This window comes from Colletotrichum higginsianum (assembly GCF_001672515.1).
Source record: "Colletotrichum higginsianum IMI 349063 chromosome 7 map unlocalized unitig_7, whole genome shotgun sequence".
Classification (NCBI taxonomy): Eukaryota; Fungi; Ascomycota; class Sordariomycetes; order Glomerellales; family Glomerellaceae; genus Colletotrichum; species Colletotrichum higginsianum.
The window spans coordinates 2624349-2647197 of NW_017263917.1; the positions used below are offsets into that span (position 1 = coordinate 2624349).

Below are 22849 nucleotides of genomic sequence, written 5' to 3' on the forward strand. Positions count from 1 at the left end.
CGAAAAAGGCGCACTTTTGAATCACGTCGGCATAATCTCTGCCCATACCTTTTGTAGTAGCCACACCGCCTCGGCTCTCATCGTGCAAAAAGTTTGAATAATGCTTGTGGTCCCATCCTTGGGCGGAAAATTTTGGCCGTTTCGGACTGCCAAGCTCGAGAAGAATATGACCCAAGTTCAGAACAACCTCCTTTGCCATGAGAGCTTCAGAGTAAGTCCCGGTGGAAGTCTCCGATGGTCGTCGTTGATTGCTGATCTTGATTTCGAGGAAGGGCCCGCGAGGCTCAAAGTTCTCAGTTGAATTCTGGTGGAAGAATACGAGATTTTCCATGTGAGGCCCTTGGCGTGCATGTCTCCAGTCGAATCGAAGGACTGACTCGGCGATGACTCGAGCGGTCTGAGCTGTCCACTTCTTTCTTGTGGATCCAGGGGTCTTTTTCTGTCGATCATCAAAGGCACGGAGAACATCTGATAGGTTCATTCGATTGAAACCAACTGGCGGACAATCGCCCATAGGCAGGTAGTATATCTGCAACTCAAATGTGCTGTCATGGGCAATCTGCATGACGGGCAGGTCTCCATTGTCGTTATGGGGGGCTAAGCAGGCCGGGCAAACCATGACTTGTCCGATGTCGTGCGATCCTGATGAAGCCTTGGAACTCGAATTGCTCGCATTTGGGGCCATAGATTGCCCATCGCAGAGCTTGGGGGCCTTCGGATCGGGAGCTTTGAAAGGTTGTTCCAAGCTGCGAGAACGAGGTCTCTTCGAGAGCCGAGGCAGAGAGTCTTCGCTCGCTCGAGTCTGCTCATTAGTTTCTTTCGGGGTCGCGAGTCTCGAGGGAGTCGGAGGGACCGCCGGTTGCTCCAATATAACGATAGGCACAACTTTCAGCCAAATGAGACCGGTTGTCTGCCCTGAGGTCGATTCGATGGCCATATGGTATTCTGTGTGCTTTGATTGGGCGGCAATGGCGGAGTGCCCATTCTCATCATACAACCGCGACTCCAATTTTATGATTGTTGTGTGCTGGTGGTTTCTTGGGCAACACTGCCCTAGGCAGTTGTATATCCTATCCGATGTCTGACCTTCAACGGAGAGCTTCTGAAAATGTTCTGACGTGTTAGGTCCGTGATGTTTCCTGCCCATTTCGAGTTCAGTGAAGGGTTTGGCTAGTCCTTCGAAGTCCTCTAGCTGTAGGTCCACTCGCTCTAGTGCCTCGACGAAGGGGTCATGGATGTGGCGCAACGCTTCTGATGTTTCTGATGTGTTCAAGTTTTCTTGGCCCTTTTCATGTCTTTGTTAGTTGCCATAAGATTGCATGTTATCCTTGTCCAGTGGTAACGATACCTGTAGCTCAATAACACATTTGCTAAGGGCCTGCTGCATGTCTTGGTTGACAGCCCCCCTTATCCTTTTGAGCGTTTCTTCGAGCATACTGAGCATACTGAAGACGGGTACCATCCCTTCATACCTTGGGCCGCTGATCAAAAAGGATTTCCGTTGCTGGAGAGCATGGACGAGGCTTCTGTTGAGGCTTTCGAGTTTCAGGTCCTGCTCTGTGACCTTTGTTCGGATTTCTTTGAAGAAAGGCCGATATGGCTTTGCTGTTCTGTGGAGGTTCTGGTAGCCGAGACTGATAAGACGGCCTAGCTCCACAAATTCCCCAATGTAGGTGTCAAGATCTGGCTTCTCTGAGGTCACCACGGTGCTGACTCCTGATTCCTGTAGATGGTGATCACTTCCCAGTGATGACCCCCCAGCCGCTGCGCAGACCTGCTGGTGGAAGATTTGCACTTGTTGGATGCTGTTAATATATCCAACCTTGTTATAGCTTGAGCTGTCTCCATTCAACATTGTTGCGTGGTCTTGGGCCTTGTTGTTGCCAATGGCGTTGAACGGCGTTGTCTGTCGTGGTGGTTGAGCCATGGTGAAGAGGGCGTTTGACAACTGATCAGGTTGCAAATTGTTATTCGACAGCAATTGGAGCACTTGGCTTCTGATGCCTTGCGTTTGTCACTGAACCTTGATCCAGGAGATCAAGTTTGAGGTATGGCTATGCGTCTGTCCGAGATCCAGCGCCAGAACGGGTACAGTCGGATTTATGTGATAAGGCGGGCAGGCAGCCTGATTTCGGAAAATGGTGCGCTATCATGTCAGTCTGCCTATTCAAGCCACACCATAGCCTGAGTTGCTTGTTGTTCAGATCTCTGTAAGCTTGACACCCTCTCGGACTTGCACGGAGTTTGCACACCGAACTCTAGGCTTGGTTGTCCACGGACATGCCGAGCGAGACACAGCCACGGAGTGCAACCCAACAGATGTATACAGTACGGTGCGTACTATGAGGCCAGTGTCGAGACGGCTTCTCCATTCGCCGGTGAAGATAAGAAAAGGTCAAGTCGTGATTGGGGGCAGCGTGGGAGGGAGGTACCGACGGGGCCGCCTTTGAACCACCGCTGAGAAACAAACACGTTTTAAAGGAAGGAGAAATATTGAATGTGGGAGTCTGTCTTGGCGGTAGTCAATCCAATCCTGTTACTGTCTGGTGTCCAGTCGAGGCAGGCTGAGCATGTTGGTCAGATCATATTGCATACTCAACAGCTCCAACCATTGTAATTCGCCAGTCTCATCTGCATGGGACTCGGGGCGCTTCCTATGGCTTTCTCTAAGCCGTTCCCGATATTGAGTTCCATCCGCCATATGCTATCGGCTGACCACGCCTTGCAGAAGTTCCCATGCAGTCATCTCCATGTAGCTAGCACTATGTGACGAGGGGCAGAACCGCTGCTTGCCTCCTCCCTCTATTTGGAACCAAGACCCAGGAGGTTCCCAGGTAAGTTTCCTGGCCCTCTTCTCTGTGTTCTTCACTACTATCGAATCTTAAGTAGACCTTTTTGTTCATCAAGTCGATCTGAAAAGGAATCCATTCCAATATCTCCGTCTCCGAAACGGCAAAGATTCCATGTCAGCACTGGTAAGAGCCCATTTGATGAGTTGATTCTACGTAACGTCACTGACTGGATCACGCCCTGATGTATAGGAGATCGTCGGCGCCAGCAGTGCGATTGCTGCCTTGGCGCAACAATCCTTGCAGCTTCTCACTCGAATCCAAGATGCCTTGAGATATGCTGAGAGCATCACCACATACTTGACGAACGTCCGTAACGATGTAGCGACTGTGGAGTCCGTTGTTCGATCCATCTCCGAAGAGGTTGCCCTCCAAGTCTCGGACATTACTCCAGCCCTCACTGGAATCTTCGATGCAACCAAGCAGTTAGGGGAGTTCGTCGAGGAACTTTTCACGCGCACCGAGCAGGGTGGTGGGTTCCGAAGGTTCACTCGAGGACTTCTCCAAGGCCCTTCTGAGCAGCAGCAGCTCAATGGCTACAAGGAAAACCTACTGCAGGCCAAGACGACATTGCTTCTTCGCATCCAAGCTTCAACAGTCGGCTTATTCAAGAAGGAAGGCACCACCGTCATCAATCTCATGGTTGTTTCCAAGGTCGAGAGATGGCTTCAAAATCTCCCTGGCAGCATCGACGGTCGCCTCAACATCAGCGAATATCTCCAGCAAAAGGGAGTCGACGCAAGCCAGGAATATTACCAGCCCACAACCCAGGAGCTGGAAGAGCTTCTGGGTCCCCTGCAGGATCCAGAGGTTAGGGAAACTTTAGCAGCCATTCCAAGCGACAACATACTCAATAACACGACCTCTGGCTTTTCTTCGATGTTCAATGGGTACATTGGGAATGGTACAGCGGATCGTGATGCATTCATTGTCCCCAACAGACCGACCAACATCATTGGCAACCGGGCCCGTGATTATTCCGTCATGGTCAACCGGGGTATCTCCCGGAACACAGCTGATGGTCTTTCTTCTGCTCAAAAACAACAGTTGGAGGTACTCATCAAGGCAAATTTGGTCGAGAAGGTGAGGGTCGAACACCAGGAGCCGAAGAAAGAAGGCTAGAGAGGAACGCATTGACATGGAGTATCTAGAGCCATTACTCGTGTGTCGTGTGTTGGTCTATGTTATCCATCTAGGTTGTTCAGTGGGTTGTAACAGAGAAGTTTAGTCAAGTGTGATGGTCTGTTTTGTTACCTATTTTTGCTATTTCTTAACCCCGAATTTCATTTGCGGCTGTAACGAGTCGATTTTGGTTGAGCCAAGTTGAAGCATCACCATTGAAGCTATCTGAACAACACATGTAGCGTGCTTAATGATTACAAACTATCATGCTGTACCAAACTCCAATTCCAAACGAGCACTATAGCTCAGCCTTTGTAGTTGTTGTATCTCGTCACTCATTATCTCAATCAACCCATCACCCTCAAGCTGCAAGTACCCCAGTGTCACCTTTGTGCTACATAGGCTGTCGTTTGCGACCCGGCCAAAATCTTTCAGATGCCTTTTGCCTTCCTTTACCAGCTCTGTCAACTTCGTTGCGTTCTCATGAAGCCTCGAGCTGGGGGGGCCGCTATCTGAGAACAATATTAGCCCGTCTCGTGTTGTACTCATCGAGTAGATACACATACCGAGGGACATCACGAGGCTCTCTGCGATGTTCACCAAGGACTCTAGTAAAGAGTTCCCCAGCCTGCTGGACTTGCCACCCGTGATTTGTGCCAACTCCTCATTTGAGAAACTCGATTTCCACACATAGAACCGGTCTCTCTGGTCGCTAAGAATGAGTCTGACCCATTTCCATTTGTCCTGATCACTGATTGAAGCAATGTATGTGTCCAAAGATGCTTTTTCTCCACACGGAGCTTCATGGTGACTATATGTGGTTGGCCAGAGCTCAAGATCCTCGAGATCTTCTGCTGATAATGTCCGTCTCGAGTGCGAGAATTTGATGCTTTGGGGTGGCGTTCGTAGAGCCCAGGTCTCCTGAGACAGAACCAATGCCCATAGCTCGAGGATAGAAGGGTACAGACGGCAGACATAATCAGACTTTGCTCCAGCTGTGGTGCAACTGGTTTTGAGAGCAGAACTCGGATCAAATGCGTCCTTCATTTTCTAGAATCCGGTTTCTAGAATCCGGAGGGTAGCCAAAAGAACCGTGAATCTCCAAAACGTTCGTATAAGTGTTCCAAGTATCCAAGGGACTTGGATAGTCGTACGAGAAGAGTGCCGAAGAGCTGGTCTGGAGAAAACGAGACTGTTGATTTTGGTCGGAAGGCAAGATGAGCTTTAAGAATGTCGAGATTAGGGAGAACTGGCGAGCGGGCAAAGTCTGGAGAACCAGAAGTGTTGTAGAAAACAATATTCCACAATTGGTGTCGTAGGAAATCCTTGGGTCTCAAGGAGAAGCGGCAGCAGTCTGATACCACCGTCGGTCACATTCCCCCTCCTCCATCCCTCCTCCCTCCTCCTCTTCGGCCCCACACCCTCTCATCAAGGAGCCTGATCAACTCTAGAGTGAGCATTTTATTAGAAAAAGGGGTGAATTTATCCTCTCATTGGATGATTTACGTATGTGAAAGAGCCTGGGTTCACACCAGACGCACCTCCAAGGCATGTGACGGCCCTGAAAAGGAATATTGGAAGTGCCAAGGGAGGCTAACAAGTGTTATACTGCTCTCCTGCAGACTCGAATGAGCTCACAAGGTCTAAGTGGTCAGTTCGAGAGGATATTGACGCAATGGTGTGCTGATACGAGCCATCTTGGTCAGTCTAGGCCATCTTCATCTCACAGTGGTGGTGTCTAGGTTGTGCCCCCGTGGCCCCCAAGGCATGTTCTGGAAGTATTGATTATTAGCCCCCAGTATCTCATACTGTACGTTTTATTGCCGCTAAGCCTATATTGAGTGACCAGGCGCCATCAGTGAGCGGCCCCCATCACACGATTTTGAGCAACATCTGTCATACCGTTGATAGAAGGGGGGAGGGGGGGCACACCCATCAGGATACTTCAGAAAGAGCGTAGTCTTTGAATTGAATGCTACTAAGTACAGATTAGTGACACCCAAGGTACACGCAGCCGATTGCAATGTACTTGTTGTGGAAACAAATGGCGAGTTGGCGGGTTCACAAGGCCCTTTCAAGACATGTTGCACACATCAGACAACCATACGGTCTCTCCGCAACACATCTTCAGATGACCGCACTAGCTAAGCGCCCCCAAGCTCGCAGATGAATCTCTGGAGGTATCGGCTTCACGGTAGCTCTCGTCACTGGAGCCGAAGCTGTCTTGATCCTCGCCTTCGTCCTGCAAGTCTCCCGCCTGAGATTCCTCAAAGTAACGACTGCGCGCGGGCTTGAGTTCCGGCAGTCGACCCTGTGGCTTCCAACGGCCGCTGCGCTTCTTGGGTCTCTCGTCCTCGGCCGCCTCATCGGGGGACCGCGCTCTTCGCAGAGAAAGGCGAGCGGCGGGGGCGGGTGGTCTATGATAATCATCGTAGGGATCTCCAAGGCCGACTGCGGCTGAAGTTTCCGCCCCCCTCCTGGCCTGCTCCTTTTTCAGCTCCAGGCTCTGCTCCAACTCTTCTGTGAGGGCGACCAACTCCCCGTCTGCCGTGACCCCGAGGCCCATGTGCAGGGACTCGATCGAATCGTCGGCATTGACCAGGAAGCATAACTGAGAGCGGCGGAACTCCATCTCGAGATGGAGCTTTTGCGTCTCGCGGTCTGGCCCCGAGACCTTTGTTCTCTTCAGCAGCAGGCCCTCGTCCCCGGGCGCCATGGAGAGCGAGAAGATCCAGTCGCCTCGATCGGGGACGAGGAGGTCGAGGACGTCGTACGTGTTCGTGCAGTCCAGATACTTCCTGCGAGACGCCTTGTCCGACAGCGGCTCGCATATGATCTTGAACCGGTCCGCACCAGATACTGTGACGACATACGGCTGCCCTTCTCTCCACTCACGACCCTGTACAGGATTAGCAGACAGGTAAGTAAACGGGCACAGAGTCTATCTCTCGTTGGAGGCTGTGCTACCTTTCCAGACAGCACGATAGATGCCTTGTCGTCCCAGTACTTCTCAGTGTTGGCTCTATCACCTTGAAGCATCTGGATGCCGAAGACGGCGCCGTTCTCCATGAACTGCAGCAGTGTCATATTGGCCGCTGTGGCCAAGGCTGCGCCTCTCGCGATATTGAACGACCTAGGCAAGCAATATCAGCAAAGCGTGTTTATTTTCGTAAGAATACGAGGCATATAAAGGGAGTGGTCTATACTCGTGACTGCCCATATTATCATGAACGAAGACTGGCTCGTCGAGGCCAGCAGCAATACAAATGTCCCTCAACACGCCTTGTACGGTTTCGTTCTTGGCGGTGCCGCCCGAGACGATGACCTTTGCACCGACACCGGGGCACCGGCGCTGGAGCCTGGCCAGCTCCTTTATCTGGCTCTGGGCCAGGTGCAGCGGCGCGGAGGTGGCTTCTCTGAAGAAGGCGGCGGACTGGTTCGCGCTGATGGTCGTCCAGACGTCGCCGGAGCCGCCGTTGGGTCCCTCGGGCTGCTTGGCGCGCAGCTCGATGTCGCTAAAGACGTCGCGTACAAGCATTCTGAGCTCCTCTCGGAACTTTTTGAGAAGCCTGTTATAGATCTCTGCCGAGACCTCGGACATGGCGCCGCTGGACGACACCGTGTTTTTGGCGCAGAACTCGCCGACGGCGGCCTCCCACTGCGCGGAGCCGCCAACGACACCTACATGGAGGCGTGGTTAGTTAGTGAGGGAGTGGTGCCGAGACAAAGATATGGACATATGAGTGGGAGAGAGGGGCATACCGAAGGGTTCCTGGGCTCGGATGAAGGCAAACTTGCCGTCGGCTCCTCTGATGAAGAAATTGCAGCCGTTCTGTAAAAGAGATATTAAACGTGTCAGTAACGACGAGACCTGATGATATATCGGCGTGAACACGGCCAACAATTACCATGCTGTGACCCCCGAAATCGAGAAACAGGACAAAGTGTTTGACAACGTTGCCGAGCACCTCCTCGACGCGGTCCGGGTCGTGGAAGAAGAAGTGCGCAAACGCCTCGACCTCGGTCATGAAGTAGAGGTTGCGCAGCCGCGAGTCGCCCTGCCGCAGCGAGCGCGGGAGGCCCCTCTTCAGCACCTTGGCGTAGTTCTCCATCTCATCGAGCGTCCAGTGCGCGGGCACCGTCAGGCCGAAATCGACGATCTCCAGGGGCTTGTTCTTGCTCTGGACATGCATCTCGATCTGCGCCGCGAACGTCCTGACGGCCGCCACCGGGCCTTCCTCGCACCGCCTCTTGAAGACGGCGTCGCCTTTGTTCCTCTTCATCACGGCGAGCAGCGGGTTCGTCTTGTCGATGCCCTTGCCTTTGCCTATGATGAGCTTTGCCGGGATCTGGAAGGCCGAGGGCACATCGTCGCCGGTGTAGACGGGCCCGTTGCCCGAGACGTCGATGTAGCCACTCCATGAGCCGTTGTGGTACCGGGTCTCGTCGCACTTGTTCGACGCGGCTCGGTTGTTCACCCACTCGAGCCGCTGCTCCTCGATATAGTAAAAGAAGAGTCGGATGGCGGTGCTTCCCCAATCATTGCCCAATGTGCTCAGCCTGAAGTCAGTAAACGTGTTCCCAGCGTGGTATCAGTGCAATCACTCACACGGCAGTGCGCTTTTTTCTCGTTGATGGTGGCATCCTCTGCGAAGTGCGTTCTGTCGAGGCTCGAATAGGGTTCGTGGTCCTGGAGCTCTACTTCTGCTATTGTTGCCACTGTATTTCCTGCGTGGGATTCCAAGTGAAGAGACAGTTTGGAGTCATGGAGAGACTCTGCCTGAATTCTATGCTGGGGGTCTTGGGGGAGGCTCTGGTTATTCTGACAAGTGCATTGGAAAGGGACACACCCAACCTCCTCTTGCTTGACTTTACGCAAACAGGCTATATGCAGCCATTGCAAGGGCGGGTTTCAAGACATGAGGGGAATAGACATTTAATAATGCCGGAGTTCCAGCCGAGTGGCTTTCAACGTGAGCGGAAAAAGGGAGTCGCCCTGTCGAATCGGCTGCCTGCGTTGTTCGAAATGTCCCATGTGAGCCAGGGGTCGAGAAGCAAACAAAATGGGATGCGGCCGCTGCCCGTGACAGTCTGGCCACCTACGGATGTTTGTCCCCGTTCAATCTCGGAAATGAAGGCCCCTTCTCTTCTGTTAGATTCCAAGTTCTTCCATAATCAAGCCACGTCGGTCTGGTCTACCATCAGAAGGTCGCCAAGGAGACGGCGTTTACCCCCCCGGGCATCGACGACATCTCAACAACGTGATTCCCTAGCCGTACAAAGTGTTTATTCTCTTTAAACTGCTCTAGACTCACTGTCATTCACTCGGTTTCTGGTCTTTCTGGTTTTTCAACATCGCAATAATGCCCTTGCCAACCGACAGCGGCTCTTGGGCCTCTGCCGAGCAGGGGTCGGAGTCCGGCGGCCAGAGGTATGATACTAATCCGAACTTTTCCCAAGTCACTCTCCCGAAAGAGAGTGATGAGTTACTGATAGGCCCGAAATGAAACCTGACCAGACTCCTCCGCAGTGATACATTGGAAGGCCCACACGATGCCTTCGAAGAAGCCAAACGGAAAGTAGTTGCCGAGGTCCAAGAAGCCCGCGAAGACTCAGACCGCCAGTTAAGAAAGCTTCTGTGCCACGTCGTCAACACACACGAGGTAGACCGGGCAATAAATCTCGACCGTATCTTGCTCAGAGTCTCGCTCGAGTACTCGAAAGACGTTTTTCAACGGCTCCAGAATTATATCAGGTTCCCACAATTCATCAAGAAGATCGACTACTACCAAGGCGGCACCTCGTCCGTCGCCTTCACCGATCGGCGCCCGCCCGGTTACTGGCTGCCCATGCTCACCCATGACGACCCCCTTGATCAAGTAACCCCCAGGGTGGAGCGGAGCATCGCAGAAGAGGTATCTTCTTTTCTACACTGTATCTTTGTCGATGGATGTTTGATGTTGAGCTCTGGACTGACTCTCTGGTTGCGCAAGATGCACTCGGCAAACCGCCTCTCCTTGGAGACCGAACCGAGCAGGCGGTCGAACCGCACGGTTTCATCGTCGAGCAAGACAAGTGTGTCTGCACGGAGGCAACTCCCCCGCAGAAGATCGCCGGCCACGCCTTCGCAACGGGTGCAGAAGAGCCCTTCGACTCGTCGGAAACCGCCGACGACTTCTTCGAAGCCGAGACGGCGCAGCACGAAGGACGACAACCTCCAGGACGACGAGCCCAACCCGATCTGGACCGCTTCTGCCACCAAGATGCTCAACGATAGGCCAAGCCTGGTCTTTTCCTACAACCTGGGCGTGGAGGACAGATATTACATCCTGTACTGCCCGACGGAGACGTGCGACTTTTTGTTCCGGACGCACCCCTTCCACGACAATCTGGCTTTCAATCACTTTAGGGAGTGCGGCGTGGATTTCAAAGACGAGGCTGACATTGTGCGCCGGTATGGTCGCCTCTGTAAGTACCTGTTCACTGCTTTCGTTTCCGATTCGACTTTTCTGCATGTGATAGATACATCATGGCCATGCAGTGACAACTGCAGATGAGAGGACTCTCCACTAGCGAACAAGTTGACTTACCAATCGTCGCTACAGTGCTATCACACCGAGCGTCACCTCATACGAGCGTCCGCCAAGGGTGGATTGACGACTACAACAAAAAGGTGTCTGCTTCGCGCGAAGCACAGCAAGTCGCCGAAAGCGGTTCCTCCACAAGTCTGCCCGTGATTGTGGAATCCTCGCCCAATCTACCAGAAGATCCGCCTGTCGATGTAGAGATGGTTGTGGGCTGATTGGCAAGGCGGAGGTTTTAATTCTTGTCATTTCTCTCTGGGAGCTGCCAGACTGAAACATTGGTTCGGGGAATGCTGTACGAGCATGCTTTGTGCGGTTTCATTTTCTAGTTGGAAATTTGTTAGGATATCTATCGTTTTGACCATGGACGTAATCTTGTTATCCCACCATGGCTGTTAGTTGTGGCTGAACCATTTGTTGCCTCGCTTGTTTACAACATAGAGATTATCTATGAATTATTGGCAAACCCCTGTTTTATGCCACCAATTGGGCCCAGAAGAGAATATCTGTCTCCAGTACAAGTGGCGTTTGCTTTTCTCTATATCAAATCACCTCGCGTTACACATATTGACGCCCTCACATGTGCAGTTGTTTGCTCGACAGCCATGTTGCTCTCCCATTTTGGTCTATGGAAACCAAACACTTTGTATCAGGCATCGTGCGACTTGGCCTTGCTGTCACAATATAAAAACTGGCTTGCTGACGCTGAGAACAATTAAATGAGAACAATTAAAGCCTCGAACCTGCTGGGATGTAGGTCAGGACGCCAAGTCAGTCGGAGCCCCCCCCCCCCCCCCAGAGAATTCGGCCGCCGCTTTGGCCCCCCGACAACGGCAGTTGAGGGGTATGCGACACATACGGCTGATTTGACTCGATGATATCACTTGGGCTACCATCTGCTGACTAGGTGTTGCCAGTGGCTTGTAAATCCCGTTGAGGAGTTGCCAAAGAGGCAGGATATATGCGTATGGAGCAGATGTTGCAGGCCTAGACAGCAGAGATGAAGACCTATGTCGTGTTAAGGCAGGTTTCCCAGACTAGAAGAGACATCGCTCAATGAAAGACTGAAGTATGATAATGCAAACATAGAAGATGTTCCAACCCCCCCTCCAACCAGTAGCAAAGTAAAAAACATGTTCCAACACAGAACCCCTTTTTCTCCTCATCCGATTCCGGCAAACCAAGAGACTCAGCGCCAGGAAAGTAGCTAGCGCCCTGTGCCGGCGATCGGAATCAAGGCGGGTGCGGGCAGAAATTCTGGCGTGTTTCTTTGTTGGCTCCCCCATCCCAAGCTTTTCCTATGCACTAATCCGAGTCAAACGTAGCCTTCCAGACCGGTTTCCCTGCCTGACAAGCCAAGGCAAGACAGAAACTAACTCTTCTCGCTTGACTGTTACGTGCTCGACGTGTTCTGTCGGTCGTCATGACTCCCTCGGTGCCGCGGACCACCCATCGCCAGTCCGTAGAGTTGGAACGAATCACCCGTTGGCGACTCGCAACACGTCTGCACGAACCATCGCCAGCATCGTGGCAAACCTCCATCATCCACCTCAAGCCGTTCATCGACACGATCACCTGCCATTGGCAATGGCCCTTGTCCGGCTACTAGCCGTCCACAGCACGCCCCTTGCCGCAGTATGTCTGCTTCTGACCGCGTGTCTCGCCCTGCGCGCCGTCGTCGCCCGGCACCAGTCCCGCAGACGGCGGCGGCAGGGTGTTCCGCTGCCCCCCGGCCCCCCCGGCGAGCCGATCCTGGGCCACCTCCGCGTCATCCCAACCGACAACCCGGAACACGCCTACGCCGCGTGGTCGAAAGAGTACGGGTCCGACGTGCTGTACTTCAACGTCCTGGGCCAGGACGTTGTCGTCCTCAACTCGGTCCGCGCCGCCGTCGACCTCCTGGACCGGCGCGGCGCCAACTACTGCGACCGCCCGCGCTTCGTCCTGTTCGAGGAGATGGGCTGGCGGCGCACGCTGACGTTCCTGCGGTGGGGCCCCGCGTTCCGGATGCACCGCAGCGTCCTGCAGAAGAGCCTCTCGCGGACGAGCATCCCGGCGTACCGCGGCCTGCAGCAGAAGGAGGCCCGGACGCTGGTGGAGGGCATCGTGAGGGATCCCGGGTCGTGGGAGACGGCCTTGCGGAGGTTCGCGACGGCGGTCGTGATGAGCATCGGCTTCGGGGTCGACGTGGAGAGCGACGACGACCCGTATATCCGGATCGCCGCGGACGCGTCGTACGCCCTCGGCCACGGAGGGGCGCCGGCCGGGACCCTTGTCGACTATTTCCCCCTACTGAGGCATCTGCCGGACTGGCTGGTCAGAGACCGCTCTCTCAAGTTCGCGCGGGACTGGAAATGGGCCATCCGGCAGCTCCACGACGTGCCGTATGCGGCGGTGGTGGCGCAGAAGAGTCCGGAACACAGCCTAGTTAAAATCATGCTCGATCTGCAAAGAGAACAGGCGGCAGCAGGGTCTCCAGAGTTGGCGGTGGACGACATAAAGGGGGCCGCAGGGGCGGTCTACGCCGCGGGTCAGGACACGACCTGGTCCACCCTCGTCGTCTTCGTCCTCAACATGGTCCTCCACCCCGAGGTGCAGGAGAAGGCCCAGAGGATGATTGACGAGGTCGTCGGAGACGCCAGGCTACCCACGTTTGAGGACCGACCGAGGCTGCCGTACATCGACTACATCGTCCAGGAGACCCTGCGATGGTGCCCCGTTTCCCCCCTCGGGGTGCCCCACCGCTCTTTGGAGGACGACGTATACAACGGCATGTTCATACCGAAAGGTTCCTTCGTCTACGCGAATGCCCGCGCCATGACGCACGACGAGCGCACGTACTCGGATCCCGGCCGCTTCGATCCCGATCGGTACGGCCCCGTCGAGCAAGGCGGCCGCGGCGAGCCGTTCCCCGTAGGGCATTTCGGCTTCGGCAGGAGGTTGTGCGTAGGGCAACATCTCGCCGAGGCCAACGTGTGGATTGTAGTCGCCTCTCTGCTCGCGGCGGTCGAAATAGGAAGAGAAATAGGCCCCGAGGGAGAGGAGGTTGTACCCGAGGTGGAGTTGACTAACGGCCTTACAAGTCACCCTAAGCCCTTCCCGTGTCGAATCAAGGCCAGGGATCAGCGACGTTGGGGTTTGCTAGGTGCTCGTAGTGTATAAGTCTTCGCTGTTAGTCCGCTGGGAATACCAATAATGCCAATGATACTGTGGATGTTCACGCTCCGACTTGGATATTGTTCGTCTGACACTCAACCGCCGGACATGGAATTGGATGGTCACCAAACCAGACAAGTGTGTGATACAGCCCGCTTACAACAGCGTCACTTGCAGAAAAGTAACTGGAGATGCCGGAATTATCCCAAATTGTTACATGCCTTAGCCATATCTCTTGGCTACCTGGATGTAGCTGTCACTTACCGATGCCGTTGACAGCCAAATCTCATATCGCTGAAGTTGGTGTAAGTTGTAAACCCACTGCAGACCCCGACACCAATACCCAAAGTCCGAACCCATTTAGCCTCCAATACGCCCAATGCCCACTGGAAGTCCATCAAAAGCTAGATCCTCCGTCGCCATAAGATAAGCCCTAGCAGTCCACTCACGATGGCCGCCAAGACTGCACACTCTACACCAGTCACGCCGTCATCCCTCCAGAGGAGGAGAGGTCTCACGTCTCCCTCCACGCCGCCGCGATGGCGCCCCAGTACTGATCGGGAAACACGCGCATGTGCCCGACGTGGCCGGTCCCCTCGAACATGACGGAGTTGTACGCGTAGCCCCGGCCCTTGGACTCGGCCATGTTCGCCTCAATGTCCTCCCAGCCGATGAGGGGGTCCTCCTTGCTGTACAGGTACAGCTTGCGCGAGCCCTTGGACACGTACTTGGGGTCGCCGATGGCCTTGACGCTGAAGACGGGCGCGCTCTCGCGGCCGACGAGGTACTCGAACGCCTGGTTGAGCAGCAGGAAGACGGCCATGATGCACTGCGTCACGGCGAAGGGCCAGGGGAACCAGCCGGCCGTGCCGAGCGTCATGGCGAGGGACCAGCGGCGGAGGTTGGCCCTCGTCAGGACGACGCTGCCGGGCGTCGAGTCGTAGGACGACAGGCGGTGCGGCATAGGGCGGCCGTATTTCTGCTGGTAGGCGTAGAGGGTGCCGGCGTAGTTGATGCCGCCGGTGTTGGACATGACGTGCAGCAGGACGGCGTCTTCGTCCGGCGCTGTCGTCGTCGTCGTCGTCGCTGACGTGTTGACGTCTGGGTAGGCGAGGTCAATGACGGGCTTCATGTTGTTCGCGCGGGTCTCGAGGTCCTGTCCGAGGGCCTTTAGGATGGGCGCGAGGACGGCGATCTGCCTCGCGTGGGGGAAGAGCTTGCGGAAGCCGTCGGCGTACTTGGCGACGTGCTTCGGGACGGCGTCGCCCCAGCTGTAGATGACGACGACCCTTGGTTGGCCCGGCGGCGGTTGTGCGCCGTCGGCCGGCTCTTCTCCTTCGCGGACGAAGATTTGGTCCGTGACGGTTGTGAAGCCGGGGAAGCGGTCCGGTTTTGAGGCCATAGTGAGTCTGTTTGAAGTCGAGATGATGAAGAAAGACTGCAATGGGGTTAATCAAGTGAGATGGGCGCTGAAATTTGGGGTGGATGAGTGTATTTACACACATCACCACTCGCGTCAGCAGGAGACGGTAGGCTTCATAGTTTTCACCGGCAGGACATTTTCTTTTTCTTTTTTTGATGACTGATCTCATCTCGGCATCACTCCTACCACAAGGCCCGGGGGCTCGGCCGGTATGTCCGGGCCGTCTCGTTGGGACGCCGTGGATACGTGGGTTTGGATTGTTGGGACTTCGCCGGAGCATCTCATTGCGTACGAGGTCCCGGAAAGCCCGTGTCTGGCTTGCGAAGGATCATATTGCGCGTCGCGTAAGGGGGTGGTGGTCTTCGATGCGACTGGGTCAATGCTACGGTGAGTGGGAGCCGCCAGGAGTGGGATTGAGTGAAATCTCATCTCACGCAAGCCACCAACCACACATCGTATGAGAAGTGAGTGAGCTTGGCAGTGAGTGAGTGTGACGGCAATGGATCCACTTACCGAGGCACATATGCTCGCTCGCTGGAACAGGACAAGCGTCGAGAGAGCAGCCGGCGAGTCAGGTGACATGTGCAAAGCCGAGGCACCATCCGTCGGCGAGGGAGCGCGAACTCCGGCCGACCTTCATCGCCAAGTCTTGGGGGGAAGCTGATTGCTGTTCCGGGATTGATCCACTCACTTCATCCGAGAGGGGACTCCTGAGAATAGATGAACTGGAAAAGCTTCCTTAACCAGTGACGCGTGGAGTATCGGCATCCCACTTGGGCAATTCTGGCTTTAATAATCTTTACCGATTTCAGATATCTCATTCTTGTACTCTGTATCCGGCGTCTCGTGTGTTTTGTTCAGCGGCCTATCGGACATTCTCAGTCTCATTCTCACCATCAACACCCTGGTCTGAACTTGTATCTCATACTTCGCCAAGTAGCATCATTTGCCAGCGCCATGTCCGCCTCGGAAGAGCTTGTACCTTTGAGCGAAGCCACCAGGATAACGAGACTAGACTCCAATGTCTACGGGGCCAATCTGGCTTCTGGGTGGTGCATTGGTTCAGGTCGGTGACTAAACACTCACTCGTGAGCTAGGCGGGCGTGGACTGACACCTTTGTAGTCCCGAATGGCGGCTACGTCGCGTCCGTGATATTGCGCGCGGCATCTCTGCACCTCGCAGGCCGTGGCCAGCCCGACACCATCTCTGCCCATTTCGAATACGTCAACCGCACCGAGATCGGGCCCGCGATAGTCGTCGTCGAGGAGGTCAAGATCGGCCGGAATCTCTCGACGGTGCACGTCTCGCTCTACCAGCACGACCTCCAGTCGTCGGCCCCTTGGTTCACGCCCAAGTCGCGGAAAGAGGTCGTCGGCTACTTCATCAACACGCTCCTGACCGTCGAGAAGGGCCTGACGCTCAAGACGGCGTGGTCGATGACGCCGCCCACCAGACCGGCCGACTTCGCCCTCCTCGCCCTGGATAAAGACCCGCACTGGGCGAAGCGGGCGAGGCTCAACGCCCGCGCGACGTCGTTTGCGCGCTCGCACAACAACCTGGAGCACTACCTGCCGCGCGAGGGGACGCCCCGCGGCATCTCGGACGTATGGATGCGCCTGAAGTCGGGCGAGAGGTTCACCAACGCCTCGCTCGGGTACGTCGTCGACGCGAACCCGACGGTCATCGAGGCCTGGAGGCCGAGGCCCGACGAGGAGCAGACGCCGTTCCGCTCGGGCGAGATGTTCTGGTACCCGACGCTCGCGCTGAACCTGGACGTGAAGAAGGCGTTGCCCGCCGACGGGGCCGAGTGGCTCTTCATCCGGTCCATGGCCAAGGTGATCCGGAACGGCAGGCTCGATCTCGAGGTCACCGTTCTGGACGAGAGCGGAGACGTCGTGGCGCTGAGCACCCATGTCAACATGGTGCTGCCGGCGGAGAGGAATATGAAAGAGCGAAGTCATGTCGCGGGGAAGCTGTAGAGTGTAAGATACCAAGACCGTGTTTTTTTTTTCCATGAGGGAGCGATACATAAAAATAGAGCATCGATGTATTTGGTTCTTGATTCTGTTAAGCTTTCCTTCAGTACGTTGCTGAGGTCGTTGCTGAGGTCGTTGCTGAGAACATAATGATACCAGGTTTAGACGCAATATGCTCCGCAACAAGGGCAAGTCGTCTAGCTATCATATAGTGTGAATGTTCGACCTCTCTTCAAGCTGAGATAGGACACTAACTACGACAAGCCGAGTTCCACTCTAGCCTGCATGCATGCACCCGTCGTCCATCTCGTCTATGACAGACGAAGAACCCCACGCCGCCTAACGACCGGTCTCCGTTCACGAATATCCGATGTCGGCCCAATGGTCTAGTGGTATGATTCGCCCTTCGGGTCTTACAACCCGTGTGTATTGCACACTCACTGGGCGAGGTCTTGGGTTCAATTCCCAATTGGGCCCTGAAGAAGTCAAGGACGATCTTTTTACTCTTTTCAGGTCTCAACAGGACTAGTAAAGACGAAGGTGCTATCCCTCTAAGCACGCTGTGAGCACGCTGCGTGTTCGAGCCGAGTTTGGGCCTTTTTCTTTTGCGCCGGGTGTATGTATGTATATCTAGTCAATACCTAGACTGCGTCTAGCGAGACCTTAACTGTATAGAGGGGTGTTAGGTAGAACGACAGAATCATAACTGCTCTGAGACGAGAAGACAAGACAGATTTTACTCATCCAAGACGAGGGGATCTTGTAAGCGCTCGGTGGGCGTAGGTTGGAGAGTGCCTAGGATTCCTAATAACAACGAATCCATCCTGCGGTGTGGAAGACTGACGACACCTAGATACAACAACAGAGGAGACCTTGGAATGGACTAAGGAGATCTTGGAATAGGCTGTGTGGCGGCAAATATCCCATGATGTTAGCCAAGAATGAGCCCGTAAAGACATGACAAGCAGTATTCGCTTCTGCCGTTACGTGCAAACTCGGCTGAAGACTTTTCGTCTGAAGAATCATGCCAACCTCATTACATTGCCCAACTCACCCAGTCTGGAAATTAAGCGACAAACTGGCAGTAGGCACCAATGAACCCGTAAAATGACGACACCTTGCTTTGGCAAAACAAACGGGATGGCGTTTTTTGTATGCACATTCGTCTGCTCTTCTCCAGTTCCATGTGCACATCATCTTGGACTGGACAGGCGCAGACGTGTGTCTCACTTCTGCCAGAGTCGGTGGAACGCAGCCCCTCAGTAGGGTTCCATTGCGTATGCATCGACAGCTGGGTTCAGCAGGATGCTCAATCTGTCTTCATTCGGTCAGCTCCCAAGGCAGATACTTGCTTGCCGATAGGTTGGCGAGGGGAAGGGATTGGCAGGCAGAAGGGCTCCTTGTACCACCTTTGTGTGTGGCAACATGCACTTAGACGTAAGCAGACGCTTGGAGACCGCTGCTCGTGATGCTTCATTCAGCCTATCGGTCCTAATCAAGGCTATATGTTGGTTGTATGGGTGTATGTATGTGTGAAGAACGACATCCGGATGGGGGTCTGCAGACGAGTCATTTCATGATTTAAGAGACGGAATGCCCCTTTGACGAAGCATCGCCCGAACAAGTGGCTTTGCATCGCTAGCGAGCCCTGTCACACTCATAACCTATCCCGTCCACCATGGTGTTGTTGCGCGTCCCCGAGCTGTCGCTGAGCTCCCTAGCCGGCTTCACCGTGGCACTTCTGTTCGTCTCGCTTGCTCTGCGTGTCGTATACAACCTTTACCTGCATCCGCTCGCCCGATTCCACGGCCCTTGGTACGCCGCGTCGTTCTCGATATGCTCCGCAATCATATCCAACCTCAAGCTCGAGCCGCAATGGTTGTTGTTCCTGGCCAAGCGTTATGGCAGTAAGTGGTCCACTCTGCGAAAAGAAAAAAAAGAAAAGAGCTTGTTCCTGGTATGCAGACGTGGCTAACGACGACATGTTTGAATCTCGAAGCCGATAAGCCGATCCGGATTGCTCCTTCACTCTTGCTTTTCCCTCAAGCTGCGGCGCTCAAGGACATCTACTGGGATCCAAAATGCAACACAAAAGGACCGCTGTACGGGACCGGGGCCCTTGGCCCGCCGCAGATTTTCTCTACCATCGACGGGAATGACCACAGAGCCTTGAGGAAAGCACTGGGTGGACCACAGGTAAGTTTCTGCTCTCAGCTGTATGCGCATCTAACCGAGTAAATCTGATACGAACCGGGCACGAAGTGGTCCGTCGGGGCACTGAAGAACAACTGGGAGGCGCGGATCGACGACCACGTCAATCTGTTCGTCCGCAGAATGAGCGAGTATGCCGAGCGGAACCAGCCCGTGATACTCTCCGACAAAGCGGCGTAAGACCCTTCCATCATCCATCCTGCCAGATCTAGTACACGCAGCTGACTGCTCCTGTTCACCACGCAGCGAGTTCGCCGCCGACATCATGGCCCTCGTGTCGTTCTCGACCCCCTGGGGTTTCGTCGCCAACAGCCGAGACGAGCGCAAGATCCTCAAGAGCTGGCGCGACGGGCTGCCCTTCTTCGGCTTCGTCGGCCGCTTCCGCTGGTTCCGCGACGTGGTGATGAACACGCCGTGGGGCGTCTACTTCCTCCCCAGCACGGCCGACGACTCCGGCATGGGGTACCTGATGAAGCAGGCCAACAGGGAGGTGTCGGAGAGGGAGCGGCGCATCCTCGAAGAGGGCTACGTCCAGGAGAAGCCCGATTATCTGCAATCGTCAGTAGTGGCGTGCCCTCTGCCCCTCTCGCATGATGCTTTCTCATAATATCTCCAACCCACAGCTGACAAGCCTGTGATGATGACCAGCTGCCTCGAGGCCCGGATGGACGGCGAGCCCCTGACGCCGACGCAGAAACGAGCGCACGTCACGCTGCTCATCCAAGCCGGCGCCGACACGACGGGCACGGCGCTCGGCAGCACGCTGCGGTTCCTCCTGACGCACGAACGGGCGCTCGCGCGCGCGCGCGCCGAGCTGGCCGCCGCCGCCGCCGCGGACCGCCTCAGCACGCCGATCCAGTACGAGGAGACGCGCGGCCACCTCCCCTTCTTCGCGGCGTGCATCAAGGAGTCTCTGCGGCTGAACCCGCCGGCGCCGAACCTCTTTGCGCGGGTGGCGCCGTCGCCGGGTGGCAAGGTCGTGGACGGGACGTGGGTGCCGCCCGGCGCGGAGATGACGAGCAACGCCAACGTCGTGCAGCGCGACCCGCGGCTGTACGCGCCGGACCCGGAAGCGTTCCGACCCGAGCGGTGGTTGGGGGAGGAAGAGGAGGGCGAGGGTGGTGATGCCTCGAAAGAGGTGATTGGCGAGATGGAGGCTTGCGCTTTTGTCTTCGGCATCGGGCCGCGGGTGTGCCTGGGCAAGGACGTGGCCATCATGGAGTTGTACAAGCTGGTCCCGGAGATTGTTCGCCGGTTCGACTTTGAAGTGATCCGCGAAGGGAAATATGTCGTTGCTGGGGGCGTGGCGTACAACGAGGGGTTCGAGGTTCAACTCAGGTTGAGGGACAATGAGAGTAAAGACTGAAGACTTGTAGCAAACTGGAACAAAGGGTCCAGGTTATGAGAATCTCTTTGATACTCTGTTTCTTACTTCCGAGGTCTGATATGAGCAGAGAATTAAGACGAATTACATTCATGTCCTGTCCTTGTCAACGCAACTAGGCATTATGATTCTGGTCTCAAGCACCTAAACGCCTCCCTCTCGCACGTAGACAGACAGACTCTGCTGATACGAAGCACACAGCTAAAGACGGTGTTTCTTATCTGGCAAAACGACCGGACTCGTGATCGGGGGCTTGAACCGGAAAACCACTGCCAATCACGGACTTTTCCGCGCTCAAGGCCGCCGGCGCCGGAGCGGAGGTTTGCGCGGGGAATACAGGCAACGTGGCCCCGCTTCGCACCGCCTCCATCGCCGTTCTTGGCCTCGTATCGTAGCTCGTGTGTTATGTTGCGCGGGTTTTGTTGTGTAACTACTTACACCCCTGGTCGGCATCTCCCTCCCTCCCCTTGCTACTGGTCCAACGGAAAGCTTGGCTGTTCTGCATCAAAAGCAACTCTGTTTCTGTCACAAGCTCACAGCATCCCGTTTCCCAAGACCAACGTACTGTGTATAATTATAGTAGTCACGCCAAACACCCCCCCCTGTCAAGATGGACTACTCGTTGCAGAACCACCGCTCCTTCATCGGCTCCAAGGCGTCCGACCTGCCCTCGCCCGCGTTGATCCTGAGCTTGCCGGTCATCAAGAAGAACATTGAGAGGTTGCATCAAGATGTGGAAAAGGCTGGAGTCACGCTCAGGCCGCACGTGAAGACACTCAAGGTAGGAACCCCACAACATTCCCCCCTCCACTCTGAAGGCTCACTCAATAACGAACATGCCTCCAGAGCTTGGAAGTGACGCGTCTGATGCTCGGAGATGGGAAATTCAAAAAGACGGTCGCTTCCACGTTATCGGAGATTCGTGGGCTATTGCCCCTCGCCAAAGAGGGCATCTTAGATGAGGTACCATGAGACCGACCCTGTGCTCAATGCCTACTTTCAAGCGCTGACACAGGCCCAGGTTCTGTATGGACTCCCTCCCGCCTCAGGAGCCATCCCGTTCTTGAGCGAGCTCAGAAGCTCGGTCAAGATCCTCCTGATGATCGACCACGAGAAGCAGATCTCCCTGCTCGAGGAGTTTGCCAAGAAGAACCCCGAAGCCCCGACGGCGCCCTGGGACATCTACATCAAGCTCGACGTGGGCACCAAGCGCGCCGGCCTGCCCCTCGGCAGCGAGCGCCTCCAGAAGCTCATCCGGCGCGCCGACGAGTCGCCGGCCGTCTCGCTGTACGGCTTCTACTGCCACGCCGGCCACTCGTACGGCTGCCGCACGCAGGAGGAGGCCGAGGGCGTCCTCGCCGACGAGATCAACGGCGTGTTGAGCGCCGCGAAGCTCATCGTCGGCGGGGACAGGAAACTCACGCTGTCCGTCGGGGCCACGCCGACGGCGCACGTCGTCGGCAGCCTGAAGACGGCAATCCCGGCCAACGTGACGCTGGAGCTCCACGCGGGTGAGTGACATTTACCTGCATGAGTCGTGTGTGAACGGACAACTGACTCTCCCTCGTTCCCCCCCATTTCCCAGGCAACTTCCCTACAAACGACCTTCAACAGGTCGCGACGGGCCTCGTCGCGGCCGAGGACCAGGCCATCCGCGTCCTCGCCGAGGTGTGCAGCGTGTACCCGGAGCGCAACGAGGCGCTGATCAACGCCGGGACCATCGCCCTCTCCAAGGAGACGGGACCCTCCCCCGGCTTCGGCAGCGTGGTCGGAAAGCCCGGCTGGGCCGTGGTGCGCATGTCGCAGGAGCACGGCATCGTCGGGGAGGCCGAGGTCGCCGCCGCCGGAGCCGGCTCCAAGAACGCCGGGCCGGAGAGGAGGGACGTCGAGGCCAACTTCGAGGTCGGCGACCGCGTCTTCCTCAACGTGCAGCACGCGTGCATCACGGCGGCGGCGTTCTACGTGTACTACGTCGTGGACGAGGACGATGTTGTGCGCGACACCTGGGTGCCGTGGAAGGGCTGGTGATTGGGATCGTGCGATGCGGTTGTCCCTCTTGATAGTGTGTATACATGAAAAATAAGAATAAAAATACAAATAAACAAATCCAGATTCAGATTTTCGCTTCGCTTCGCTGTGTCGC

At 55.5% G+C, this 22849-nt stretch overlaps 10 protein-coding genes across 10 annotated transcripts; 6 read left to right on the top strand and 4 right to left on the bottom strand.

The window, feature by feature from the left end:
- Nucleotides 1-1300: 1300 nt before the first annotated feature.
- Nucleotides 1301-1927, bottom strand: CH63R_10487 (uncharacterized protein; the record flags this gene model as incomplete). The annotated part of the gene is made up of 2 exons (XM_018305461.1): nucleotides 1301-1436; nucleotides 1473-1927. 2 exons carry the CDS (start codon nucleotides 1925-1927, stop codon nucleotides 1301-1303), a joined length of 591 nt encoding a protein of 196 aa, XP_018154885.1.
- A 1036-nt stretch (nucleotides 1928-2963) lies between these two features.
- Nucleotides 2964-3971, top strand: CH63R_10488 (uncharacterized protein; the record flags this gene model as incomplete). The annotated part of the gene is made up of 2 exons (XM_018305462.1): nucleotides 2964-2975; nucleotides 3042-3971. 2 exons carry the CDS (start codon nucleotides 2964-2966, stop codon nucleotides 3969-3971), a joined length of 942 nt encoding a protein of 313 aa, XP_018154886.1.
- Nucleotides 3972-4235: 264 nt separating this feature from the next.
- On the bottom strand, nucleotides 4236-5018 carry CH63R_10489 (uncharacterized protein; the record flags this gene model as incomplete). The annotated part of the gene is made up of 2 exons (XM_018305463.1): nucleotides 4236-4483; nucleotides 4538-5018. The coding sequence occupies 2 exons, from the start codon at nucleotides 5016-5018 to the stop codon at nucleotides 4236-4238; spliced, it is 729 nt and encodes a 242-aa protein (XP_018154887.1).
- Nucleotides 5019-6111: 1093 nt separating this feature from the next.
- On the bottom strand, nucleotides 6112-8615 carry CH63R_10490 (uncharacterized protein; the record flags this gene model as incomplete). Its single annotated transcript, XM_018305464.1, has 6 exons — nucleotides 6112-6870; nucleotides 6939-7104; nucleotides 7178-7652; nucleotides 7734-7803; nucleotides 7880-8531; nucleotides 8581-8615. The coding sequence occupies 6 exons, from the start codon at nucleotides 8613-8615 to the stop codon at nucleotides 6112-6114; spliced, it is 2157 nt and encodes a 718-aa protein (XP_018154888.1).
- Nucleotides 8616-9334: 719 nt separating this feature from the next.
- On the top strand, nucleotides 9335-10544 carry CH63R_10491 (uncharacterized protein; the record flags this gene model as incomplete). Its single annotated transcript, XM_018305465.1, has 3 exons — nucleotides 9335-9402; nucleotides 9502-10439; nucleotides 10513-10544. 3 exons carry the CDS (start codon nucleotides 9335-9337, stop codon nucleotides 10542-10544), a joined length of 1038 nt encoding a protein of 345 aa, XP_018154889.1.
- A 1598-nt stretch (nucleotides 10545-12142) lies between these two features.
- CH63R_10492 (Cytochrome p450 1a2) lies at nucleotides 12143-13717 on the top strand (the record flags this gene model as incomplete). Its single annotated transcript, XM_018305466.1, has 1 exon — nucleotides 12143-13717. One exon carries the CDS (start codon nucleotides 12143-12145, stop codon nucleotides 13715-13717), a length of 1575 nt encoding a protein of 524 aa, XP_018154890.1.
- Nucleotides 13718-14225: 508 nt separating this feature from the next.
- On the bottom strand, nucleotides 14226-15113 carry CH63R_10493 (Paxu protein; the record flags this gene model as incomplete). Its single annotated transcript, XM_018305467.1, has 1 exon — nucleotides 14226-15113. One exon carries the CDS (start codon nucleotides 15111-15113, stop codon nucleotides 14226-14228), a length of 888 nt encoding a protein of 295 aa, XP_018154891.1.
- Nucleotides 15114-16091: 978 nt separating this feature from the next.
- On the top strand, nucleotides 16092-17114 carry CH63R_10494 (Thioesterase family protein; the record flags this gene model as incomplete). Its single annotated transcript, XM_018305468.1, has 2 exons — nucleotides 16092-16200; nucleotides 16258-17114. 2 exons carry the CDS (start codon nucleotides 16092-16094, stop codon nucleotides 17112-17114), a joined length of 966 nt encoding a protein of 321 aa, XP_018154892.1.
- A 1675-nt stretch (nucleotides 17115-18789) lies between these two features.
- On the top strand, nucleotides 18790-20688 carry CH63R_10495 (Cytochrome p450; the record flags this gene model as incomplete). Its single annotated transcript, XM_018305469.1, has 5 exons — nucleotides 18790-19018; nucleotides 19159-19307; nucleotides 19407-19498; nucleotides 19569-19880; nucleotides 19971-20688. The coding sequence occupies 5 exons, from the start codon at nucleotides 18790-18792 to the stop codon at nucleotides 20686-20688; spliced, it is 1500 nt and encodes a 499-aa protein (XP_018154893.1).
- A 628-nt stretch (nucleotides 20689-21316) lies between these two features.
- CH63R_10496 (Alanine racemase) lies at nucleotides 21317-22734 on the top strand (the record flags this gene model as incomplete). Its single annotated transcript, XM_018305470.1, has 4 exons — nucleotides 21317-21487; nucleotides 21553-21669; nucleotides 21722-22217; nucleotides 22292-22734. The coding sequence occupies 4 exons, from the start codon at nucleotides 21317-21319 to the stop codon at nucleotides 22732-22734; spliced, it is 1227 nt and encodes a 408-aa protein (XP_018154894.1).
- Nucleotides 22735-22849: the final 115 nt, after the last annotated feature.